This window comes from Marmota flaviventris, chromosome 10 (assembly GCF_047511675.1).
Source record: "Marmota flaviventris isolate mMarFla1 chromosome 10, mMarFla1.hap1, whole genome shotgun sequence".
NCBI lineage: Eukaryota > Metazoa > Chordata > Mammalia > Rodentia > Sciuridae > Marmota > Marmota flaviventris.
In genome coordinates, this window is record NC_092507.1 from 43630059 (window position 1) to 43655984 (window position 25926).

The 25926-nt window shown below is 55.1% G+C and overlaps 1 protein-coding gene across 1 annotated transcript; it reads left to right on the top strand.

Moving 5' to 3' along the window:
- Positions 1-5538: 5538 nt before the first annotated feature.
- On the top strand, positions 5539-13957 carry Bsnd (barttin CLCNK type accessory subunit beta). Its single transcript, XM_071618600.1, has 4 exons — positions 5539-5715; positions 11166-11260; positions 12417-12677; positions 13534-13957. Exons 1-4 carry the CDS (start codon positions 5539-5541, stop codon positions 13955-13957), a joined length of 957 nt encoding a protein of 318 aa, XP_071474701.1.
- The last annotated feature ends 11969 nt before the right edge of the window (positions 13958-25926 follow it).

Genomic DNA, 25926 nt, shown 5'->3' on the forward strand with positions numbered 1-25926 from the left:
TCTTTAATTTAGAACTCCCTAGCGTTTACTCATGAATCGAACCTTCTTTCATGAAGCCAGCACTGGGCATGTGGCAGACAAGGCCTGGGGCTCAGTCAACAGGATAAGGGCAGTAGCCATAACAGCATGCCATATGCCATTGTTTCCCACCTGCAAAACCACTCCTTACAGGTGGTGTGTCCCCATTTAACAGGTGAGAAGACTGCATCAGAAAGGCAAAATCTCAGCCATGTGCAGTAGTGCACGCCTGGTAATCCCAGAAGTTGGGGAGGCTGAGGCAGGAGGATTGTGAGTTCAAAGCTAGCCTCAGCAACTTAAGAAGGCACTAAGCAACTCAGCAATCTTGTTTCTAAATATAATATTAAAAAGGGCTGGGGATTTGGCACAGTGGTTGAGTGCCCCTGAGTTCAATCCCTGGTAGGCAAAAAAAAAAAAAAAAACCAACTCAGAGAATAAAGTTACAGCCAGTGTTTTTTTGAGGCCTGGGATCTCCCACCAGTGCCTAGACATTGCCATCACTGCCACCCAGGCTCCTGCTTCTGCCTGTCCTGGCTGCAGTCTCCTCAGCCCAGGGGCCAAGGTGAGGCTGGTCAAATGCAGATCAGATCAGGCTCAGAACTGGTACCCTCCTCACTCTGAATAACGAAAGCCACTGCACTGGTCTGGGAACAGGTCTGGTCTCCATCCCAACCTCCCATCTCCTGCCTCCCTTTCCCCACATATCCTCGCTCTGTGCACAGCCAGGCTCCTAAGCTCTGCACCCTCCCTCCTTCTAGAAGTTCTTCCTCATCCCCCTGTGGGCTTTTGGAAGGAACCCTCTCCCTCCCCAGCCCTGGAATCGCAGTCCCAGATCCCCCTCAGTGCCTCCCTCCCTTCTTCTCCCCTGGTACCCCTTCCCCTTCCCAGGTATCCCCAGGGCAGTGTGGGAGTGGCCTCCCTTTCTGTGTGACCTTGGCTGGACACACATATTTGGGGACCCTCTGCAGTTCCTAACAGGTGGGAGCTTCTGCCCCCAGAGTGAGGAATTTCCCCGGGGGCAGGTGAGTTAATGAGTTGCAGGTGTGAGCGGAAGGCCCCACTTCTCCCGGCAGGAGCAGAGGGGGCAGGGTGGGAGCACTGGGCAGCCAGAAGGACATTTCCACTTTCTCTCACATCACTCATCTGTGCCTTAATCAAAAGCCCTCAGGAGGGACAGTGACACACTCAAGGTTACCAGCTGTGTGGAGGCTCAGCCAAGGCCACATCCAAGGTCTCCTGACAGAGGCATGTTGCTGTCCCCTTCTGAGCTGCAGTGGCCTCACTGAAAACTCAAGATCCTGTGTCCACTACAGGTAGCCCCATCAAGGAGCCTCACGAGGGCCAGGTCTGCCACTTGGCGGTCCCTGGTGGCACCAGTGGGCTTCCTGCCTGGCTGTCTAGCGCCTTCACCCCACACAGACACCATCTTGTGCTGGTTGCTGGAGACCCAGATGTCAGGGACCCTTGGAGCTCAGCCCCCTCCTGCACCTTCCCTGGGCTCCTCCCAGCTTCCGTTACCCAGGTAACGCCTTCCCTTGGAGGTTCCACCTGCAGTCGGCCTAGTGCAGTCAGAAACCTCACCTGCTACTCCTCTGTTGCTAACTATGCTCATTTGGATGGTTCTCTCCCTAAGTGAAAAATTAAGCGATTCTGTCTCCCCTGCACAATCCTGCAGTGGTTCCTTTGACCTTTTAAAGAACGACATATACCTTCGCATGACCCGGGAAGTTTCCTGCCTCTACTTCCCTCTGGCCTTCCTCTGCCCTGCTCCTTACAGTCCATCCTTCTACTCACAAATACCATCTAGAGTGTCCCCTGGTCTAGCCCCATGGACACAGCAGTGAACAAAACAAGGCTGCCACCCTGCGCGAGAGCTTGGGTTCCCCTCAAGAGAGACAAGAGACAGATAAACTGATAATGGGTGTAGAGTGATAGATGGTATGAATACTATGGAGAAAAATGAGCTGGGGAAGGAGGACAGGACACCATTGGGGAGGGGCGTCTGTGATTTTAGGGTATGACCAGGAAGAGCTCACTGTAAAGGAGACATTTGGTGGAATACCTGGAGGAGCTCAGGGAAGGAGCCACGTAGCTATCTGGAGGAAGAGCTTTCCAGGCAGAAGAAGGGCAGGGGTAAAGGCCCTGGGGTACCTGTGCATTCCCAGAACAGCAGGGAGCCGGGGAGGTCAGAGGAGTGAGTGTTGAGCTCAGAGGGGTGATGAGCAGGTTACTGGGCACATTATCCAGGGCTTTGGGTCATCCTGGATTTTTGGCTTTTACTCTAAGAGCCAAAGAGCTATTCCAAGGTTTTGATCAGAAGAGTGACCTAGTCTTTGGGTTAGAAAGAGACTTCCTGGGTCGAGGATGGAAGCAGAGACTAGGTAGGGGGAGAGAAATGACGGAAGCCCAGCCTAGGGTGATGAGCAGTGAGTGGGTGAGAAGTGGCTGGCTTCTCATATCCTGAAGGTAGGGCCAGCAGGATATGGGGGTGAGAGAGGATGGTGGTGGCTGGATATCCAGGTGGGTGTCCTGGTAACTCACGGGAAGGATGGAGTTGGTGTGGGAAGGCAGGTCCGGGAGGAGTAGGCAAAATGGACCAACTGTGCATAGCATGTGGCCTTGTCTCCAGCCATGGGTCAATGGGCATTTGCCTCTGGGCCATTGCGCATGTTGGCCCCTTTCCTGGATGTTCCTCCTGCCCTGTCACAGGAATCCCTTCTGTGAATTTGTCCCCACTCTGGTCTTATCTGGCTCTTTGTTTTATGCATGTGCTGACCTCATGCTTATTACAGTCTTTGTCATACTGTGCGGCAGAAGGTAGGACTAAGCACCCCCAATACTGTGTTGATCAGAATGCCTTACACCTCAGTGTCCCGCACGTGGTAGGAGCCCAACCAGAGACTGACTGAGGCCCTGGTTTGAATTTAGCTGTGCCGCCGTGGGTGGCTCACCTTGCCTCCCTTACCTTGCCTGCATGGGCCTCATTTCTGCGACTGTCAACTGGGTATGCTCTTTCCCTACCTGCCTCTTGTGGGATGGTTCTTCCCCACGAAGGTAAGTAGTTGAATCCCTTTAGACAGGAAGATGTTGTGAGCCCAGGTGTGGCTGGCGCGCCCCCTGCTGGAGGGTGGCTGGAGGCTCAACAACTCCCCTCGCCCCGCCCGCCGCCCCTCCGCTTCGGTTCACGGGGGAAGGGAGAAGTCAGAGGCGAGGAGGGCTTGCGGGGAGCAGGAACCGCCCGGAACATTTTCCAAAACAGGTGCACACATTCTTCCATTTAGTTCTTATCACGACTCTTTGGAGAAGATTAGATTAGACCCATTTTTCTTTCCCTTCTTTCTTTTCTTTTCTTTCTTTCTTTCTTTTTTTTTGAGAAGCGACTCAGATTAAAAAAAAAAAAGTAAAGAAGGCTGATTCGTGAATAAATAAAGGTCGGAGTTGCGAGAAAGTGTACGGGGACCCAGGAAGGCCTCCCAGGAAAGGCTAAAAGTCAGGTCCCTCTACACTGGGATTGGGGGTGCGTTGGTTCCGGTCACAGCTCAGCCCTCCAGCTCAGTTTGGGAAGATATTAAGCAACCCCTACACTCCTTGGTCTCGGTTTCCTCATCCCTGCGCCCCCCCCCCCCCCACCCCACTCCCGGCTGTTGCCACCTCCTAGGGGGCTGCAGGACGGAGGCCGACCACTGCAGGATGTGACAGGAGGGTGTAAGCACGTGTTGTGGCGGCCATCAGGGGGCGCACGAGGCCCTGCTGGACCACAGCGATCCATTCAGTGGCCAGTCCCTCTGCCAGATTCTAGGACCGGGTAGGCTGCCGTTCCTCTGGGTTTTGGTCTCTTTTTCTGGGATCAACATCAGCTGGGGGACCCTGGATTTATTGCTTCCTATCTCTGAGCCTCTGTAAAACAAAGGTCCTGACTTGTGAATAGTCTCAGATTACTTCCCCTCCCTTATGTCATTTCCAATTCACAGGTGACAAAACTCACATCCACCTGCCTAAATTTACTCTGGAGCCAGATCTGGAGGTGATCCAATATCTTAGCCTTCAGTGATCTCTTGGGCAGGGTCCTCTGCCCTCTGTGCCAGGGGACCTCCTATCTGTAACAGGCAGACTGAACCAGTAATAGAGAAGCCCCTCCTGGAAAAAGGGTCTGTGGGAGGAACGCCAGGCAGAGTGCATGTTGTGAGCCTAGGTGTGGCCTGAGGGAACAGCACAGGCTGCCAAGGAGGAGGGAGAAGTTGCTGACCACAATTTCCAAAACTTGAAAGCCTAGTATCCAAATGACACCCTCCACCCTACATCAGCAGTTCAACCCTGCAAGAACTCCAGGGCATGTTCTCCTAGAGATGCCCCTGGCCCTCATTCTGCAGTCCCGGGAGAGAATCTGACTTCTCCCATCCGCTGTCCCAGAACTGACAATCCACCAGTAGAATGTTATTCTCTGGATCGAGGCACCTTCTCAGGCTGGGCTGTGAGGACCTTAGGAGGTTGTTCTGGGTCATTCACACCCTGCAGGGGCATCAATTCACAACAACCCTTTGGGGTTAGGGACAGCTCATTATAAGCAGGTCTGGATGGTGCATAGCATATGAAGGGGACATGGAGGCTAGGCCTGGAGACAGCTCTGCCCTGGGAGGGACTCTTATTATCCCTATCTTACAGAGGAGGACACAGAGGCATAGGCAGCTAGTTTGATCGAGACCACACTACCCAAGATGGTGGAGCCAGAATCCAAACCCAGACCCTGGACCTCTTTCACCCTGTGCTGTGGTGCAGCAGTTTGCACCGTGGCCAGGGCATGGGCTCTGGGCTCCTGTTCCAGCTGCTCTGCTATTTCTACTTTGTGTGACGTTGGTCAAGTTACTCATCTGGGCCTCAATGTCCTCATCTATAAGGTGGGAATAGTGGTGACTCCTTGCTTCATGGGGCTCCACTTCAGTGCAGTGGCAGCTGTAATGTTTCTACAAGTCACCGTTCAGTAGATATGGGCTGTGCCTGCTGAACCCCAGATGAGCACAGGGCTCTACAATGTCAAGTTGCAGGATGCTGGCCTCTTCCAGTGGCATTCCAACCTGCAGGACGGTTCCCTGCTTCCCATGGCTGGCAGGTGTGGAGCCGCCTGGTCACACACTCAGCCCCACACTAGGCAAATGAGGTGATGTCAAAGCCTTGGCTGGGGCCCAGCCTCTGCAGCCTCCCTGTCCCTCCCTGCTCCTCCCTCCCTCAGATCCCGACACACAGTCGGGACGGCTGGGCCCAGAGGGAAGGTGAGAGGGCCAGGAGTGAAGGTGGACGGCTGGGCGTGCCTGCCCATTGGTGCATGCCACTTCCAGCCGGGCTGAGCTGCTGGACCTGGGATTGGGAACTGGCCCCCAAGGGATCCTGCTCTCTTTAACTTTAAGCCTCAATTTGCAGCAATCCCAGAGCTTCGCCCCTCCCTGGCGTGCCTGTGGGGGTTAGCATGTGATTGTCGCACTCCCTCTGCTGGGGGTGCACTGGCCAGGGCCTGGCCAGGTGGCCATGGCTGATGAGAAGACCTTCCGCATTGGCTTCATTGTGCTGGGGCTGTTTCTGCTGTCCCTCGGCACCTTCCTCATGAGCCACGACCGGCCCCAGGTCTACGGCACCTTCTACGCCATGGGCAGTGTCATGGTGATGGGAGGCGTTATCTGGAGCATGTGCCAGTGCTACCCCAAGGTAGGCAGTGCAGGGGCTGGGGGGGGGTAGGATGGGCTGGGGCCAAGGGTGCTGGCTGTGCCTCATTCCATGCGCCTGTCCCCATCCTTAGACCTCTCCATCCTTCCACTGGACTCCTGGGTTTCTTCTGCTCTCAGTAGCCTCCATTTCCTCACCCATCCATACTCACCCTGAGGGCTGATCAGAAGGCACTGGGTCCAGAGGCCAGAACCAGAGTCACGGGGGAGACAGTGGAGCACAGACCTGTCCTGGTGCATGGTTCCGGAGGCTGACGAGTGCTCGCCGCACCAGGCTCTCCTGGTCTGTGGTGCCCATCTCTGTGGCTCCACGGCAGAGCAGAGAGGCCGAGGCTCCAAAAGGCGAGGCCCCAGAGCTGAATAGCAGAGTCTGGGCTGGAGAGTGTAAAGGGCAGTCCTCCACCTCGGGCCCTTCTGGATCCCGGAGCCGCTGAGAGTCCTGGGGTGGGCCAGGCCTAACCCCGGTGCATGTGCTTTTTCAGGGTTTTATATATTCCTAAGCCTGGTGAGCCCTCTAGTTTAGGCAAGAGCCCTGGTTCTGGAGTTCTGTGTTCTGGCTCCAGCTCTGTTCCAAACTCTGTGTGACCTTGTCTCTCTGAGCCTTAGTATCGTCATCAGCAAAATGGGGCCCCAAGTCTCTTCTGCAGCCTTGTGGGTTATTATGATCAGAGCTGGAGTACAGGAATACTTGTAATTTACAGAGTGTTATAATTAGGTAAAACGCTGCGTTGTTGCTGTTGTTGATCCTGGACGTGTCAGGACTGTAAAACTTCCATACCCAGAGAGGTTGGGTGACTCTTCCAAGGTCACTTAGCAGGTCAGAGACAGACTCGGAGAGACAAGGATCCTCTGTTTTCTCAATTGTACAATTTGTGAGCAAAGAAGACAGGGTTTGGGGGGACGTCTGAGGCCCTGCTGAGCCTAACTTGGAGAGCTCCAGGTCCAGGCAGATCAGCCTCCCAGCCCCCAGCCCCTCCTCTCCTCCCACAAGAGTTCAGAGCAGGGAAGAGGCTTGGGCTGGCCCAGTCTCTCCCAATCCTGCCTTCTTTGTGGGCCAGCCCCGGGGTGTCAGTGTGTTGGCAGCTTGGGCGGTCTGAGCTGGTTTGTGGTCATTTACCAGCAGTTTACAGTCAACTCGCCTCTGTCCCTGCAATGCCCCAAGTAGAGGTCACCGGGAGAAGAGGGCCTTGGGGCCAGAGCCTCCACGTCAGAATCCTCCTCCCCGAGGGAGGAGCTAGACCTGGGCGGGGGACCAGGGGACATGCAGGGTAGCATCCTTCCTGCTGCTGCCTTCCCCAGAGGTGGCCCGGGTGACCAGGGTGGCAGTGGGTGGGATACTGCTGGGTTTTAATGAGCTCTTGTTGATGGGCTCACATGCTTATGTGCTGTGGGGGCAGCATAGTCGGGGGAAACCCACGCCTTCCAGCTCCCACAGGCCTGGATGTAAACCCCTGCTTCCTCTGTCACCACTGTGGCCTTGGCAGAGGGGTCACCTTTGCCAGCACCCTGTGTGGCCAGGTGGGGGCATGCATGGGGGATGAGGCACCACCCTGGCAGAGCTGTTGCTCTGGACACACGTGCTGGTGGCACTGGGTGGGTTGTGGGTGAGTCCAGGGGTGTGGGACAGTCCAGGTCTGTGTGTGTATCGCAGGGACTCAGGTATTAGACCTGGAGCAGGCTGGCTCCAAGAAAGGGAAGGAGAAAGGGTGTCATAAAGGAGGGGGATGCTTGGGGGTCCTACATGGTCCACCGGAGCCTGGGCCGCTGTAGCCGGTCCTCCCTGGAGCCCCTCCCCTGGCTCTCAGGGCCCATGGAAAGCTTCAGAGAAGGAATTTTCTGGATGGAATAAAATATAAATATAAGGAAATTAAATCAGCTAATAAAGATGAAGGTGAGGAGGAGCATTACCCACATGAATGAAGCTGTCTCTGTCTTTGAGGAGCTGGAGATCTAGTAGGAGAGACAGCTTTCTGCCTGAGGGGGAAGAAGCAGGCTTCGTGGAGCGGCTGAGCTGGGCTTTGTCGGTCACAGAGGAAGGCAGTCGAGGCAAGGCCCCCCAGACAGGAGAGCCACAGGGCCAAACACACATGGAGAACGAGGCAGATGAGCCAGTGTGGCTGCCGAAGGGCGAGGGGAGGAGGGTACAGGTGGGGAGGAGCGGGCTTGGCTCCTGGGGCCTGGATGCCATGTGAGGCTTTTGGACCTTACACTTTAGGTTGATGGAGCAAGGAAAGGCCATGGTTAGCTTTGCAGTGTGATAAGGTTATCAGGCTGACAGGATAGAGGATAGTCTGGGGTCGCCAAATAGTGGGGAAGTGTTTCTGGTCTACGTGAGAGATGATGGTCGTCTGGACTGAGGCAGAACTTGAACCCAAGGCTGTAGGATGGGAGAAGACATTTCCGGTCTCCCACGCAGGTGTGGAGTGCCTACCGTGGCCAGGCCAGCTCCAGCACCTCACCTGGGTTATCTCGTGGAATTTCTAAAGCACTCCTGGTCAGATCTGGGCATGAATTGGGCCTCAGGACTGGGAGAGGGGCAGATCTAGTTGGGGAGCCCTTGGACATGCTCAACCTAATAGCTCGGATGGTTCCAGGGAGCTGGAGAAGGGGAGGAGTGGCAGGGAGAGCAGAGCCTGGCCCCCAGGACCCCCTCCTCACTTGGCCTGGAGCCTGGTGGTCGAGGCACCTGAGCAGTCCATGGGCTTCCCTCTCTCCTTCCTCCCTCCAGGACTCCTCTGTGTTCTGCCTATGCATGTCTGACTGGGGTCTTCTCCCGGGAGCCCTCCAGAGCACCCACTGCGTCTAGATGAAGGCTGAGCTCCTTAGCTTGACGTTCCGGGGGTTGGTCTCCACCGTCTGGCCTCCCCCCAGCTCTGCCTGACCCCGTTCTTCCCCTCAGAACAAGAACTTGTGTTCTAAGATGCTGCCTCCTCCCCACCCCCTCCAGGCTTACTTTAATGCTGTTGCTGCTGATGGTGACGCTGATTGACAGTGATGGTGGCAGTGATGGTGGTATGACAATGACAATGATGGTGTGTGTGATAGGGACAGTGATGATGCTGATGGTGAGGATAATGAGGTGAAGATGGTGATATGATGGTGATGGCGATTATGGTGATGGCAGTGATTGACAGTGACAATGGTGTTGATGGTGATGGTGATGACTGACAGTGACGATGATGGTGGATGATAGTGAAGGTGGTGATGGTGACGGTAAGGATAACGATGGTGAGGGTGAGGGTAAGGGTGGGGATGATGATGGTTATGGTATTGGAGGTGATGGTGATGATTGACAGTGATGGTGGTGTTGATGGTGATGGTGATGATTGGCAGTGACAGTGGTATTGATGGTGATGGTGATGATTGACAGTGATGGTGGTGTTGATGGTGATGGTGATGATTGACAGTGATGGTGGTGTTGATGATGATGGTGATGATTGACAGTGACAGTGGTATTGATGGTGATGGTGATGATTGACAGTGATGATGGTGTTGATGGTGATTGTGATGATTGACAGTGATGGTGTTGGTGATGGTGATGGCGATGATTGACAGTGACAGTGGTGTTGATGGTGATGGTGATGATTGACAGTGACAATGATGTTGATGGTGATGGTGATGATTGAGTGACCGTGGTGTTGAAGGTGACAGCAATAATTGACAGTGACGGTGGTGTTGATGGTGATGGCGATGATTGACAGTGACGATAATGGTGGATGATAGTGAAGGTGGTGATGGTGATGGTAAGGAGAGTGATGGTGAGGGTGAGGGTAAGGATGGGGATGATGGTGGTTATGAGATTGAAGGTGATGGTGATGATTGACAGTGATGGTGATGATGATGATTGACAGTGATGTTGGTGGTGACAGTGAAGCTGGCTGGCTACACAGCATCCTTGGTAGGGGTGGGAGATGCCCAGACCCTGCCTTATTTTTAAACATCTGGGGGAAGTTCACCCCTCACAGGGGCCTAGGAACCCCCCACCTATCATTCCCTTCTCCTCATCAGGACTGAGCTTCTCTGGCAGACGAGGGCCTTCTACTCACAGCACTCCGTGGGAAGGGAGGAGGGGGCTGCTACTTATGGGCCTGGTATAATACAGGAGGGTCTCAACAAATAGTTGCTTAAAAATTTTTCAAAAAATATTCCCTCTGAAGAGAGGGAAGCCAGGCGGCTTTGTCTTGCAGAGCGCAGTCTGAGGTTTGCTGAGGGCCAGCTGTGCGTCAGGCGCCGGGCCCAGAGGCTCCTCATGAATGGCCTTCTGGAACCTTCGCCACGACTGTGGGAGACAGGAAGAACCAGCACCATCTTTAACAACTGTGGTAAAATCACAAACATAAAATGAACAGTCTCAAACACCATCAGAACATAGTTCTGTGTTGTTTGGTCTGTTCAGGGTGGTGCGGAATCCTCCAGGACTTTCCATTTTGCAAAAGTAAACTTTCTACCCACTAAACAGCACCTCCCACCACCCCTCTCCCTGTGTGCCCCTGTGCTGTCCCTTGTCCCGGTACCTCAGCTATGTGGAATCTCCCTGGGGTTGTCTTCCTGTGTCTGGTTTATTCTATTTGGCGGGCCCTCGAGCTCCCCCCATGTTGTGGCGTGGCAGAACTCCCTTGGTCTTCGAGGCTGAGCAGGGCTCTGCTGTGCATATTTACCAGGTTGGTTTACCTGCTCACTTGTCAGGAGATGCCAGGTGGCCGCCACCTTTTGATTTTTGTGCACAATGCTGCTCTGAGCACAGAGGCTACCCCACAATCCAGAACAGCACAGAGGAGCTCTGGGCGGAGCGTGACCTGCCCAGGGAAGGATCCTCACCCAGCGTCCCAGACCCCAGAGGCAGGGCTCCTCCACCACCCAGTGCCCCCACCTGGAGCTGGACTCATGGAACCCACTGAACCTCTGGAAGTTCAGGGACAGAGACTGGAGGGTGTGACTGAAGCCACCCCTTTTTCTGTCCCTCTACTGCAACCTCTGAGCCACAAAACACATGACCTGCTTCCCACTCATACATCAGATATGGATGAAACGCCTACTGTGTGCTGGGCATGTGCAGGGGACACTAGATGAAGGCCCTGGGGATGACTGAACTGTGAGCTCAGGGCAGGTTGTTGCACTCACTCATCTGTGACCATGATGCCCGGGAGAGTGCCTGCACACAGCAGGTGCTCAGTAAATGTTGGGAGAACGAAGAAGAGTCAGGATGAGAACAGGAGCCTGGAATCCATCTGCCCAGGACTGCTACTGCTGTGCCCTGAACAGCCTCCTCCCTTGTCCAAAGCGGGGCGGGGGGGGGGGGTCCTGCCTGGTCCAGCTTCTCTCCCAGGGTGTGTGGACAGGTTTGCATGACTCCAGGGAGAGGAGGAGGAGACAGTGGACTCCCCCACCTCACTGTTGTCACCTGCAGAAAGGCCATCTCCTCTTTGCCTGCAGATTGCCTTCGTACCCGCGGACTCTGACTTCCAAGGCATCCTATCCCCGAAGCCCCTGGGCCTGTTGGAGAATGGGCTTGCCACAGAGGTGAAGAGGTAGGTATGGGGGCAGTGGTCAGCCACCTAGACCAACCTTCCCCAGAGAAGCCAGTGGGGTAGGCTTTCCCTTCTCCTTGAGCAGGGCCCAGCCTTGCCTTCCTCCTTCCTGAGAACACACTGTCAGAAATCATGGGTTACGCATTATTACTCCCATTTTACAGAAGTGGAAACGGAGGCTCAGAGAAATCTCATGGGGAGTTGGTGATGGAGGTGGGGCCTGAACTCTGGCTACTCTGGCCCCCAACCTGCCTTTCCCCTGGAGGTGCCAAGCCCTGGCCCTTGCTCTGTGCACAATCAAGAGCACTCTGGCCTCAGCTACCCAGGTGTGACCTGGAACTCTGAAGGCCAGGCTGTGGACCCAGGTTGTCAGGCCTTAGAGGCTCGCTCTATTTTGCTTGGAAATGGTAGTGACGATGGCATTTGCTGCTCCTGCAACAGAGTGAACACATCTCCCACTGGGAGTGCAGTGGTGGACCTGGGTGGGCATGGGGACATCCCAAACTCTCTTGGGTCACAGGGCTAGTTATAGGAGTGAGCTGCTGTGGCAGCTGGGGCTCAGGCCACCCTGGTCCTGGCCTGTTTCTTGTCATCTCCCAGTCATGGGACCTTGGGCAGGGGACTTTGTCTTCGAGCTCTAGTGCTGCATCTCCACGGGTGCAAGCCAGCTTCAGTCCCCATGCCTGGGTTTCCCCATGGCACCTCTAGAGTCACGGGGCAATTAGAAGAGCTGAGCCCCAGCTGGCCCTCTAGCAGCCCTCAGAGCCGTGGGTTCTTATGGCCAATACACTCCCATCTCTAAAATGGAATGGTAATTTCTGCCTCCAGGTGTTGTTCAAAATAACAGGATGATGCGGTTGGGCACCCACAAACTCCCCAAGTAACTGGCCTTATTTTGCCATCACACCCTTTGGAGACACCAAGTGAAAGTCAGAGGTGGGGTCAGGCCTGGATCCTGCACTTAATTTACTCACCTTCTTTGCCTCTGCCTCCTCATCCATGAAGTGGGTCCAGGGATGCCCCCTGAAGCTTCTTGTGAGGTTCAGGGTGATCATGTAACAGAGCAAGAGGACAGGGGAAGACAGATGCCGAGGCCAGCTGCGTGCCTCGTTGCCCACCCGCCTCTTCTCTCTCCTGCTCTGTCTGCTCCCTGCAGCCCCCAGGCCCCCTACATCAGGCTGTGGGAGGAGGCGGCCTACGACCAGAGCCTGCCTGACTTCAGCCATATCCAGATGAAGGTCCTGGGCCATAGCGAGGATCCTCGCCCATTGCTGGCCCCTGAGACACAGCCAAGAACCAGCGATGGAGAAGCAGGTGGCCCGCAGGATGCCCAGGCCTGGGTGGAGGCCGCTGTGGTCGTCCACAGGGGCTTGGATGAGAATGAGGAGGAAAGACACCGAACTCAGAACAGGCCTGGGTGAGCGCAGAGCTCGGAGCAGAGGCTGCCCAGCTCCAGGGCCGGGGAGGGCGGGGATGTGGGACCCTAGATGGGGGGACAGGACACTCGGGACAGAGGGGAGGGAAGTGGGGGTGCAGGACACTCAGAGCAGCAGGCAGAGTGGTGACAAGGAGTCAGGCCAGGGTGGGAATCCCAGCTCCCTGCTGCGTCTCCTTGGCAAGTTTCCTGCTCTCCTGAGCCTCAGTTTCCCCAGTGGGAAGTCACTCCTACCACACAGGGCTGTTGTAGAATAGGGACACAGTAAGCCCTTGCTTTCTCTGAATGTTGTCATGGGTAGCAGCGATCCTGGAGCCAGAGGACCCAGGATCAAATCCTGACCCTGCCGCTGACTTGCCCTGTGACCTCCAGCAACTTGGCTCTTAGATTCATCCACTTATTTGCTTATTGCATTATCGATTCTGGGCACCAACTCTCTGCCAGGCCTTAACTGGCCTCCTCTCTAGCCTTCAAGAACTCCCAGTCCAGTTGGGGAGGCAGACGAAGGAACAAAGGGACCCCTGGTGTGTCAGGGGCTGTGAGGGACCAGGGGAGAACCCCGGATGATTGGGGAAGTGCAGAAATGGCCTGGTTTGGATAATACCATAAGAGCCCTGCTTCTTGAGCACTTACTACGTGGTAGAAATCATGCAAAGTGCTCTATACATATTATCTGCCATAAACTCAGAAACAACCAGTGGAGGGAACATTATTTCCCCTGCTTTATAGGAGAGGAAGCTGAGCCCCAGAGAGGTGAGCTGGCCTCCCCCAGGCCTTGCAGTGGGGGCTGGCTCTAGACCCAGGCAGTCTGACTCAGAGCTACTCTCTGCCTCTGCAGCTCCCCAGCCTGTCCCCAGGGCCCTGCGCCCTTGGCCTCCTTCCAAGATGACCTGGACTTGGGCTCCAGTGAAGGTAGCAGCCCCAACCCATCTCCACCTGCTGGGGAGGAACCTCACCCCCTAGCTCAGAAGCACCGGGCCTGCAGGAGCACACGGGACCGCTTCTATGACTTTGCCTTAATTGATGATGCTTCTGTGTCAGAGGATGGGCCCCAAGAGGGGCAGCAGTGGGAGACAGCCCTGCCCAGCAACAGCTGGCATCAGTACCCAAGGACAAAGGAGGTGGAGGAGGAGAAGGCTGTAGAAGCAGGTGTGGAGGAGCCCGAGGAGGAAGAGGAAGACTTGTACTACGGACTGCCAGACAGCCCCGGGGACCCCCTCCCCGACAAAGAACTGGGCTTTGAGCCAGATGCCCAGGGCTAAGATGGAACTGCCTTAAAGTTTCTAGACTGACCTCTCAGGGCTTCAGTTTCCCTATCTGAGAAATGGGATCATAGGGAGGATCAACGGAGACAGTGGACCGAAGAGCATTCTGAGAACTCTGGAGGAACACCAGGGAGGAGAGGGGCTCTTCCAGTAGTTAGCTCTCACTGGAAAGCTCTTTTTTTGAGGCAGGGAGGGTACCGGGGATTGAACTCAGAGGCACTCAACACTGAGCCACCTCCCCAGCCCTATTTTGCATTTTATTTAGAGACAGGGTCTCACTGAGTTGCTTAGCGCCTAGCCGTTGCTGAGGCTGCCTTTGAACTCGCAATCTTCCTGCCTCAGCCCCCCAAGGCGCTGGGATTACAGGCCACCATGCCCAGCTTTTGGCAAGCTCTTGAAGGTCAGATGGGATTTGTTGTGAAGATCCACAGCAGCTGGGCTCTCAAAAGCTTTTTCTGCTTCCCCAAAGCCGGCCTCTGACAGGGCGCCTGTGTGGTGCTACCCAAGGGCCCTCGGGCTCCCCTTCCTGTTCTGGTCCACAGGAAGGTGATGTGGTCTGACTCAAACTGACTGGGTCTCCCCCTGGCCCAGTCCCTCCTGCGGCTCCCACTATTGCTTCGCCAGTATCCAAACCTTCGGTGACTGACCCCTGCCGGCCACCCAGCTGCAGCCCTGAGCAGCCCCACCTCCTTCTCTGCTCCTCCAGTCCCTATCCCCAGCTCACAGACTTGCCAAGCTCCTCTCCACCAGGAAGCCCTGGTTCCCGCCAACTCACACTCAGTCTGCAAACCCCTGCGGAGACGGCCTCCTCTGACACTGCAGCTTTGGGAATGGGTGGTCCTCACTCCTCGGTGCTCCCTCCGGGGCTCATACGTGTATCACTGTGACATCACACCTGCCTCCTGCTCCAGGGTGGCATCTTGGTGGGTTCGGTGGCCTGGAGCCTGGGTCACTGAGGGTGTGCAGGACTCACGAAGGGCCAGGAACCTGTTGCAGATAATGTCACCCTCTTCCACTTCCCCAATTTTTGAACACATGGCCTCTTTACATCCCTGGCAGATGGCTAAGCCTGGCATAGAGCTCCCAGAATGGTACCCACCACCGGCCCACAGAGCGTGGTTGCTTTGGCTGAGAGTGGGTGGAATTAAGCATCCTAAATTAAGTCCGTTAGACTCCTGAGCATCTACTATGTCCCTGAGGCTCAGCTGGGATCATCAGGAGGGAAGAGGCATGAACAACTAATATGACTCTTGACCCCAAAGGGCTCACCATCCAGCGAGCCAACTTTCTTTTAAGTTTGAGACAAGAGCACAGAGCTAAGGTGAGAGCAGAGACATCAACAATGACACCAGAGGCAGCACAGTGACAACTGAACAACCATCTGGGTCCATCAAGGGCAGCAGCAAAGAGCCTCGGCAGCCCTGAAGGCCTGGCTGTGTTGTGGCGTCACAGGGCAATGCCTGCCTCCTGTGGATCTCTGCAAAGTCCCTCTGTGCCCCAGCCTGGGACAGTGGCAGCTAGCTGTGGAGAAAAGGGCAGTGGTGCCACCTCAAGCCAGGTCCCTCACCCAGGGCTTGTTCCCTGGACCACCTGGGAGTGGGAGGCATCACCAGGCTGGGCCTCTGGGTGTAGGTTGGGGGTCTTGGCTGAGGGAAGGGGAAACCCCTCTGCTGGTCCTTTCTGGGCCGTTTCTACCTCTGCAGTGAAGGGTGCCACCTTCAACCTCTCTGCTGATGGGACACAAGAACAGATGTCCCTGCTCATGCCCTAGTCACGGCTGAGGTGAGGTGCAGCGTGCCCTGCGCTCTGGTGGTCAAGGTAGGAACTCCCGTGACCCACATCAGAAAGAGCACCAGCGCCAAGGCTGAAATAAAAAAGCTGTCAACAGTGAAGGACACCTTTATTCATCTGAAAATTCCTTTCTTTAAAACTACCTGTTGCCCTTGGGGCAGGATGAATGAGCCAACACGGGGCTGTGTAGGTGCCTGAGAGTGAGCATCAGACGTCCCTGTGCGTGCAGTTGGAGATCGGCACCAGGGCCCTCAGGCACAACCACAGGGCCCTGGACCCGATCCCCAGAGAACCCCTGGTGGCCTGGCCTGTCAGCAGAGACTGCCCCGGGGGCCTGCAGGGCTCTGGGCAGTGGAAAAGAGGTTTCCCGTCCCACCGTCCAGTGAGGAGACCACAAGCCTGATTTGCCTGGGACGGTCCGCGTTTGCACTGTCTCTGCCCTCAAAGCTACCCGCTCTGGATGACAACTTACAGATTCACCCTCCCTGCCCTGTGACCTTGAGCCAGTCAGGGGACCTCACTTAGCTCCCTCGTGCATGACCAGGGGATGACGCACCCACAGCTCTGAGTCTGGCAGGGTCCTGTGGTGGGGGACTTGAGGGCCTCCATCTGTCGGGGGCCCTGCAGTCAGAGACCCCCAGGAGCGCAGCCTCGGTTGACAAGGCAGGTTCTCTCCTGTCATGGTGGGGATCCGGCACCCTGGGGACCAGGGACTTGCCCTCCGACCGGGGCTGGGCTGGGCGCTTCCAGACCCGGTGCCCTCGGGAAGCAGGTGAGTCCCTGGCCAGGCGTCCTCATCCATCCTGCCCGGAAGGCAGAGCCCAGACGGAAGCCAAAGCTGCCACTGGCAAAGAGGAGGCTGCAGTCACCCTAGAGCCCAGAGGGCCGACTGTCCTTCCTGTGGCTTGGGCACTGTTTCTGATGGTCCCCTCCATGGTGACCGCCGAGTGCTCCTGCCTTCCTCAGCCTCCTGCTCCAGGAATCCCACTCTGGGGCCTGGTGGGGGCAGGGAGGGCCTGCTGGGAGCGGGGAGGGTACTGAGCTTGGCATTTGAGAGCAGGGGCTGTGGCTCTGTGAAGGAGAGGGCGGGTGGCCCTGCGTCCCCCCAGTTGCTCACTTGCCACCATGTCTGAACCCACCACGGGCTTCACCCCATGGCCATGCCAACATCTAGTCCCCTCTAGGAATGCCAGCACCATTGGATGTCCCTGGAGGTGGTCAAGTGACCTGGAGGTCCCAGGGGTGGGCAGGGGTGCCAAAAATGACCAGAGGAACCACCTTGGGATGGCAAAGATGGTCTGTGTGCCAGGGCCTTCTCCTGCTCACCCTCCTGTCAGCTCAGAGGGACTCAGACATCTCCACTCTGGAGCAGAAAAGGCCTTGCCAGGAAGGGTGGGCAAAGGAGGATGGTGACCCTGGGCACGGGGAGCTTGGGCTCTGCCCACTGCTGGCTGTGATCTTGGGCTTCACATCATCACCCCTCCCTCTCTATGTGTAATGAGGAAAAAGGGTCAAGATTCCATTTCCACGCCCAGCCCTTGGGTGCTGTGAGCTGGGCACATTCTCACACATACTTCTTCATCTGGTCCTCAAAATAGCCCTGGGGTGACAGATATACTGACCCCCATGTTTCTTCTAAATCTCAGACTTGAGCACGAAAGGCCTGGGTTTGTGCTCAGCCCATGCCCATTCCCTGCTGTGTGAACTTGGACAAGTCACTGTCCCTCTCTGATTCTCAGTGCCCACTCAGATGCAGTGGGAAGGATAATACCTACCCCTTGGGCTGCCCTGAAAACTTGCTGGGTACGACTCCTCTGCATAGCACAGGTACTCCAACAGGGGCAGTGTCCTTCCTTCCCTCCCTGGGTCCCAGGTTCCCATCTGCACAGTGGGGATCACTTCTGTCCTGCTTATAAACGAGACAGCAGCCGATGGACCCACTAGGAAGAAGGCGTGTGTAGAAGTGCCAGGGCTGTGGGCAGCCAGCTAACAGGAGCTGAGACACAGGTCAAATACCTCCTGCAGGAAGCTGGGAGGGAGGGGGACCTGTGCAGCCACTGAAGGGCCAGCAGGAGTTCAGTTCCCTGGTCAGGTCAGGTGACCCTCCAGAGAGCTGGGAGCTTCCAGGACCAGCTCACTGAATTTGACCCTGGGAGAAGGGCATGGCGGGCAGGCTGGGACTCCAGCATAGGACCCCTGAGCTGGGCTGGCTCCCTGCGCACCGCTCCACACTGATTTCACCTCATTCCCACCACAGGCAAGGTCGGCGTATGACCCCCACTTTGCAAGAAACCGAGGCTCAGGCTAAATAATTTGTCCATCGTTCCAGAGAATGATTAAATGGAGGAGAGGACATCTAGCTGCAAGGGGTTCCCTTCCCAGTAGGAATTTTCCAGTAGCCCCAGGCTATTCTGACTCTAGTGCCAACAGGAGAGAGACCCACACCAACCGATCAGGCGGCCAGTTCCTCTGAGCACCTACTGCCCCTTGCCCTCTGCTTGTGCTGAGGGAGACACACCCTTGCTCCCACATCTTCTATGACTCCCTATTACCTCCCACACAAAGGTCAGATTCTTCGGGCTGAACTTCCAGGCCCTGTGGCCGTGTTAACTGGCCTTCCCCCATGAATCCACCACTTCCAGCCCTGTAGCACTGTAGACCCAAACTTGATGCCATCTGGCCTTTGCTTGGACTGTTCCCTCTGGATGCCCTTCACCCCATTCCCTTTCACCCCTCAAAGCCTGGCTCAAATTCCACCTGTTCCCTGGAGCCTGAGGCAGCCCCACTCTCCCCTCCCAGCCTCCAAGGATGGCTGTGTGTGCACCTAGCCTCCCCACCTGGACTGGGCGGTCTTTTTAGGACAGGGGCCTTGTTCTACCCATGTGTCTATCCCCAGGTCTTAGCCAAAGCAAGGAACAGTAGTGCTGGTGGGACAAAGGGAGCTGGACTGACCCGCTGTCCCCTCTGAAGGCTGCAGCCCAGGTGCACAGACTCCTGGCCTGTGGGGAGCGAGAGCACTGGCTTCGGAGTAATCAGCCCAGTTTTGAGACTAGGCTTCCCCACTGGGAAGTTCTGTGACTCTGACCAAGAGACTTCATCCTCTTGCCCTCAAATTCCTTACCCATAAAATGGAGATAATAATGTCCCCTTAGGAGACCTGTGTGAGGCCTGGATATGATCCTGCATATTGAGCACGCAGCCTGGTACCTGCAGAGCCCTCGGTGAACCGTGGTTATCACTGTGCTCATCGTTTGCCAAGATGAGGGGACTGCACACAGCATGGACATCGGGAGCCAGCACAGGCTTGAGGTTGGCATCCAAGTACTGTGTCATCAGCTTCCCCAATGCAGGTCAATGTCACCAGGGGAATCAGACTCTTCCAGGAAGCTCTAGAATCCAGCGTCCTAGAACCATCCTAAGAGAGGTCATGGAGGTCTGGTATGGCCTGAATTTGGAATAAGAAAGTGTTGACTCTAAAGCACAAAAGGGGTGGGGCTTTTGCTTTTTTCTAACCAGGTTATTAAGGATCCGAATAACCAGGTGGTTGCAAGCCAGGATTTAAACAGGCAGAGGGAAGGGACAAGGGCATCCCAGGCAGGGGTGTGACATGGACAAGCCCTAAGGAGGGACGGGGGAAGAGGTGGCTCCCAAAACCTGGAGGAGGCTGGTCTGGCTGGAGTGGTAGAGGTCAAGGTCAAAGTGATAGAGGTCAAGGTCAGAGGGGGGCTCCTTGATTCAGTCTGATGAGCAATGGGGATTCACCAACAGTTCTTGAGCAGAGGAGTGATAGGTGCCAAAGGAACCAACCGGTTGGTGTGGTCAGCGCAGAGGGGAAGGACGCAGGCAGGGATCTGTCCTCTCCTAGGAAGTGAGCCCCAGCTTCTCCAAGAGGCCACTCATTCCTGGCCACTCTGAAGGGTCCATGAGGGAGGAAGAACTACTTGTGGGAAGGTCAGGAGCCCTGGCTCACCCACCACACTCAAGGACTGGCCTAGGGTAGACAGAGACGCTGGGGGTGGGGGCAGCTCAGGACAAATGTGGAGGGGGTGGAGAGGACACAGGGACCGGACCTGGATGGACTGTGGGCATTGTCCTGGAGTACACAGGAAGGCCCGGAGGTGGGGGACTGGAGTGACAAGGACATAAGTTTAGATTCTACAGAAGGAAAAGGACTTTATAACTCTCAGACCTGCCCAGCTGCCTGAAGGTTGCCTTGGTTGGAAAGATTGGTGATCTCACAAAAGAAACAAATGGAAACATGATCAACCTCAGGAATGGTCGGAAGAATGCAAATTAAAACAACAGGCAACTGTGTTTCACCCCCACACTGTGACATTCTGTGGACAAGAATAACTATGAGGATAGGTGGTGTGGGCAGACCAAGGAGGAACAGCGCCCTCTCTCACATGGCCAGTAGGAATCGAGATGATAGAAGTTTTGGGTTTGGCAACGCAGCAATACTGGAACCTGGCTCCACTTGATTCAGCCACTCCACATCCAGGAACTGCTCATGTATCCAATGCAAATAACTGGAGAAGTGTGCCAAAATGTGCTTCTTGTGGTATTAATAAGGATAGTTCAGATGTGGCAAGAATCCCAACATCCAGCAATAGATAAGCTCAGTAGCTACACTACAGCTATGCAAAGGGGTGCCTTCAGCCATTCAGAATGGCGAGCCGCGTGATGGAACCAAATCCACTTGAGCTCCCATTGTAGCACATATGAGAATTGTAATTACTCATTTCTTTGATGAATTTCTGTATGCCTTACTAGATGAGAGGCTTCTTGAAGGCAAGGACTTACTGTGTTCACCATTATGTCCTCATTGTCGAGTTAAGGTCCTGGACTGCAGGATGCTGTCAATAAATAATTGTTAAATGAACCACGGAGTCTATATTTCTTCCCCCACCCCCACCCCAGGGTCCTGAGTATTGATCCAGGGGAGCTTACCACTGAGCTACATCCCCAGCACTTTTTTGCTTTTTACATTATTACGAGACAGGGTCTCACCAAGTAGCTGGGATTACAGGTGTGCGCCACCGCACCTGGCCCCTGAGTCTGTATTTCTTGATGTGAAAAATTGTTAGGATCATGATTTGGATATCAGGTGTCTCCCCAAAGCTCCTATTAATGCAGGAATATTCAGAGGTGAAATGATTGCCTCGTGAGTGCTGTAACCTCCTAGTATGAATGGACTGCACGGCTGGAGCAGGTGGCCATAGAGGGTCATAGAGGTGCATCTTCCCTGCAGGCTCCTCTCTCTCTCTCTCTCCCTCTCCTTCCTTGCTGCCTTGAGGGGAGCAGCTCCCCTTCTCTCCCCCCTTCCTCCATGATGTGCCGCTGTGCCTTTGGCCCAGAACAATGGAGCAATCCATCTAAGGACTGAGAGCTCAGAAATTAAGCCCCAGATAAACGTATTCGTTTGCTAAGTGGTTCTTGTAGGGCATTTTGGTTACAAAACAAAGCTGACTAAAACACCGTTAATTCCCTCTTTCATTGATTTTTGTTTTGGGGGGGACCACATGCCTACTCTCATTTGACAAATTATGTTTGATTCAAAGTCAATCATTACAATCCTATTTTCTGCTGCTAAAAGCAGCCATGAGATTCAGTTCTGGCCAGTGAGACTTACAGAGAAATATGTTGGGAGTCACTTCTGAAGAAGTTTTTGTTTTCCTCATTAAAAAAACAAAAAACAAAAACAACAACAACAACAACAACAAAAAACCAAACCATGACTGCCTTTTCTGGCCTTGAATACATATACAGAGGCTGGAGCTGCAACAGCCATACTGCAACCATAGGAAAATTCCAAGAGACTCAACAGAGGTTCTGGAGCTAACATTTTTGCACCAGTGAACCACAGCCGGCAACCTTAGGTACTCTATTTATGTGAGGAAAAATTAACCTCTGTTTGTTACAGCAGCTGAATGCACTTCTAATAGATTTGATACTGAATTGCTTAGTTTGTATGTTAAGTGCCCCCAAAGGTCCACACGTTAAAGGCTTGGTCCTCAGGGTGGTGCTGTCAGAAAGTGCGATGGACCGCTAGGGAGGAAGGGCCTGTGAAAGGTCCTTGGGTCATTGGGGTCATTGGGGCATGCCCTTGAAGAGAGTTGGGGACCCAGCCCCCTCCTCTTTCTCTCTCTTTTTCTCCCTGGCTACAAGGTGAGCGGTTTGCTTCACTACATGCCCTCTGCCGCCCAGAACCCTCCCAAGGGGCCCAAAGCAATGGGTCTGCTGGATCTTGGACTGGGAACTCCAAAAACCATGAGTCGAAAGAAACATTTTTCTTTATAAATTTTTCTTTATAAATGAATTGTCTCAGGCATTTCATTATAATGATGGAAATCTGACCTCTCTCTCTCTACACACATCAATATGTTCAATAATGAAGAGAAAAAAGTTTAAGTGACTATGTCTGGGTAGAGGGATTCTCCTTCGTATTTTTTATCTTATGAATTTTTTTTCACTAAGCAGGTAAATAAATAATGATCAGAAAAATAAGATTTTTCATTTCAAAAGTAAGCAGTTTTACTAATTATATTATTATATAATTATACTAATATATAACCCAATACTAATTATAGATATTTTTGGAACAAGCAAAGTGCTGGTCTCCTGAGGATTCAAACACCAAGCAGGAGGCTGGACTTGACCTCCACAGCTCCTCTCCAGAGCAGAGTGTGATTGTAACCTTAGGAGGGCAGAGGGGCCAGGGAGACAGGGGAGAGCCCGAGGCTAGGGAGGGGCGCTGGTGTCCTTCAGCTCCTGCAAGGACTTGTCCATCTGACCGTCCTGGTCTGCTAGGAGGCCCTGCCTTCCCCACAGCCAGCCTGTCTGGCGGGTTCTCGTGCCAGGTGGATGTGTGGGTGGAAGGGGGAGCCGACCCCAGCTGTCCCAGCCCAGGAAGGGGGCAGCTCGGGGTCTGCAGGGTGGACAGGCAGCACCTGTATTGGCGGTAAACAGGCTTACGGGAAGGGCACCGCCACTCTTCCCATACCAACCTGGATCATCTGTGAAAGTGACCCTGAGCAGAAGCAGAGGGAGGAGAGATGCCAGCCAAGGACGGAAGGGCAGTGCGTTGGGAGGGAGGACGCTATTGATTCTCTCTCAGCAAACACCCTCAGGGCCATGGCTGTGCTGTGGGACCAGCCTGATGTGACTACTGCCAGCCTGCTGCAGTGTCAGCCGTGGCTCCAGGTGCCCGCGGTGTGTCCTGAGCCCCGGTGCCCACGCTAGCTGCCTGTTCTCTGCCTCCCTGGGGGGGGTGGCGTCCCTGTGGGGGGCATCCCTGGGAGGGCTCACCCTGTGGGGCGTGGGGGAGACTGGCCACAGGTGGCCCCTGATGAGCCCAGCCTAATTCCACCTTAAGATTGGGAGCCATCTCATCCCAAAGTCGTGAGAAGTTCATCTCTGTTTTACTGTAAAATACTAAGATTTCTATTTGGCCTGACCATGATCTGATGTTTTAAAGACTTGCTTGGGATTCCTGCCCGTGCTTTGACCTTGCCTGTGCCTGGTTCTCCTGGACCAGATACCAACCCTCCCTGAAATCCCGGCTGCTCCTCCTTAAGGTTGATGCTGGAATCCGAGTTTGCTCCCTACCTTGGGATGTAACCAAGGTAGATCCTAAGCCTGCTCTCTGCCCTGGTATTATGCTCTCCAGAACCCTGTTAGCTGTAAGTCCCCAAGACACCCCCCTGTTTGTCACTTTTTGTGCTATAAAAACTTCCCTGTAATCAGATCAGCTGTGTCCTCCCTCTGGCCCTGTTTTTCCGGGTGAGACCGCCGCTGACCAGCTCTCTCTCGTGGACGACATAAGCTTGCTGTAATTTGGTTTCAAGTGGAGTCAGTGGTCTTTTCTTTGCGTCGTGGTCCAACACCCCTTGGGAGAGGACATGACAGTGACACCCTCCTCCCACTTCTGCTTTTTCTTTAAAGTGGGGTAGTCTGGTGACCCTCAGTGACCACAGTCTCCTCTCTATTCCTTCCCTTCCCATTCCCCTCTGAACCCCAAGCTCTAGTCACCTGCCTGACCCTCCGGTTTCTCATCGGCCTAACGGGGTGCCTGCCAACGCTTCCCTACCCTTTTCCAGGGGCGATTTTGATCTGACCTTTCCTGCCTGGGTGCGGGCCCCTTCCTCCTGTGGGACCTCCCCTGGCCTCGGTCCCTCACTCGTATAATGGACAGCAGCCCTGCCTGCCTGCCGCACAGGGCCATGCCTCAGGCCACTCCTGTGCTGGACCTCACGGCGCTGACCCTTCCGGGCCCAGGTGGCTGACTTCCCTGCATCATTAACGCCCTGTCCAGGAAGCAGTGGAGACATTTTGGCCTGGGGGTGAGGCCTGGGACCCCTGGAGCTCTCGCGGCACATTCCTCCTGGTCCCCACCCCACTTGCCCAGGGCCCTGCGCTGTTGGGGTTCTTGCCTTTCACCCCAGACCTGGAGCACGAACTTCAGAGCACTTGATGCGAATCGGGTGCGTGCCCTTGGGGTCCTTTGGATCCAAATCGCCACCTGCGTGACTCAGTCGGGGTTTGTGGAGGGGAGGAGCGGCCATCTGACCATGTCCAGAGTGCCCCTCCGTGGTGTCCAGGCTCACGAGGTCCCTGCTGTACTGAGCATTTCCAGATCTGTCATCTCATTTGGCTTTGCCTGTCCTTGGTGAGGCTAGAGCTAATGTCACCTTTCTACTGATGGGTGAACCGAGGCTCAGAGAGGGCAAGTTGCCACCCAGGGTCACACTGGGGTCAGTAGTAGAACTTGGACTCGAACTGGTGTTCTGGATCCCCACTGGGGTCCTTCGTCCCCACCACTGTCACTGTCACCGCCTCCTGGGGGGAGGGGCTTACCATCACAGGGCCCTCACCGGCCCCTCCCCTGGGTCGTCCCCACCAGGGACCCTCCTGAGTGGTGGTGGGTTCTGAAAGCACTCTCAGACCCTCAGAGGGGACTCGGCTGCAGGAACCCCTGGTCCAGTGGAGAGATGGTGGCACAGTCACCTTAGCACCCTTGGCAGAGAGGAGTGAGGCAGCCCAGGAGAGAGCTCCTACATGCTGCTCCCAGGAGGCGACCTCGTGGTGGGTCAGTTAATGAAGGGAAGAACGCTGGGAAGGGTGTTCCAGCAGGGTGGAACAGCGTGAGTCAAAGCCCGGACGGGGCAGACTGGACCTCTTGGACAGCGCTGCATTCCGGGAGCGGATCTGAGCCCCCCACACTGGGCTGCCTCGGAATTTCCCAGGGAGCTGAGGAAATGCAATCTGGGCGGCAGTGCCCAGGTGTTCTAGGGCGGTCAGAAGAATCTGTACTTCCCGTGGGGTAGGACCACGGCACCATGGCACCCTGTCCAGGGGCCACCTCTGAAGCAGGCAGTCCCTGGACAGGCAGAGCAACACCAGCAGGAGGAGGGGCCTGGCCAGAGCACCAAGAAGGGCCGGGGGTTGTAGGAGGTGCAGCAGGCTGGAGCCTCGGGGCCGCCCTGTTTAAGGGTGTGGCTCTCCTGTCCCTGTTCCTACGACTTGTCTCCTTCCCTTTTTATTTTTCTCAGGATCTCTTGTCACTGAGGCACACACTGAGAACTTGGTTGATTTGTTCACTTGATGGGAGAGAGGGTCTCAAGGAAAGGGGTCATGTCTGTTTTGTTCCCTGCTGGAAACTGGCGTCTATGACATGGAAGGCGATACAGGGAGCTTTTTATTTTTTAAATTAAATTAAATTAATTAATTTATTTATTTTAGGCGGAGGAGGCCTGAGCATGCTCAGAGGCTAGCAAGAAAGCCGGAGAGCAAGTCTGGGTTCCGTTTTTTCCTTAAAGTAGTAGGCAAGGGGCTTCCTGGGAAGTGGGGTTGGGGAGGGAGAGGAAGCGTTCTGAGGCTGGGGTTCAGGTCAAGACCCTCTTTTGCTCACAAACTTCCAGAATCTACCTACCCTCAGGAATGGGCCATGTCTTGCCTTGGCCTCAAGACACATTAAAAACCACCCTCCAGTTGCAACACCTGCAGCTGGACATGCACTGCCACTGGCCGTACCATCCTATACAGCTGGCTCACAGATCCCAGGAAGGCTGCCCAGATCCCGTGCCCATCTGACTGGTCTCCCACAGCCTGTCCCTTCTGGTAGGACTTCCTTCCTCCTGCCTCCTCACTGTGCTTGTGCTTGCTACCCTGTGGGT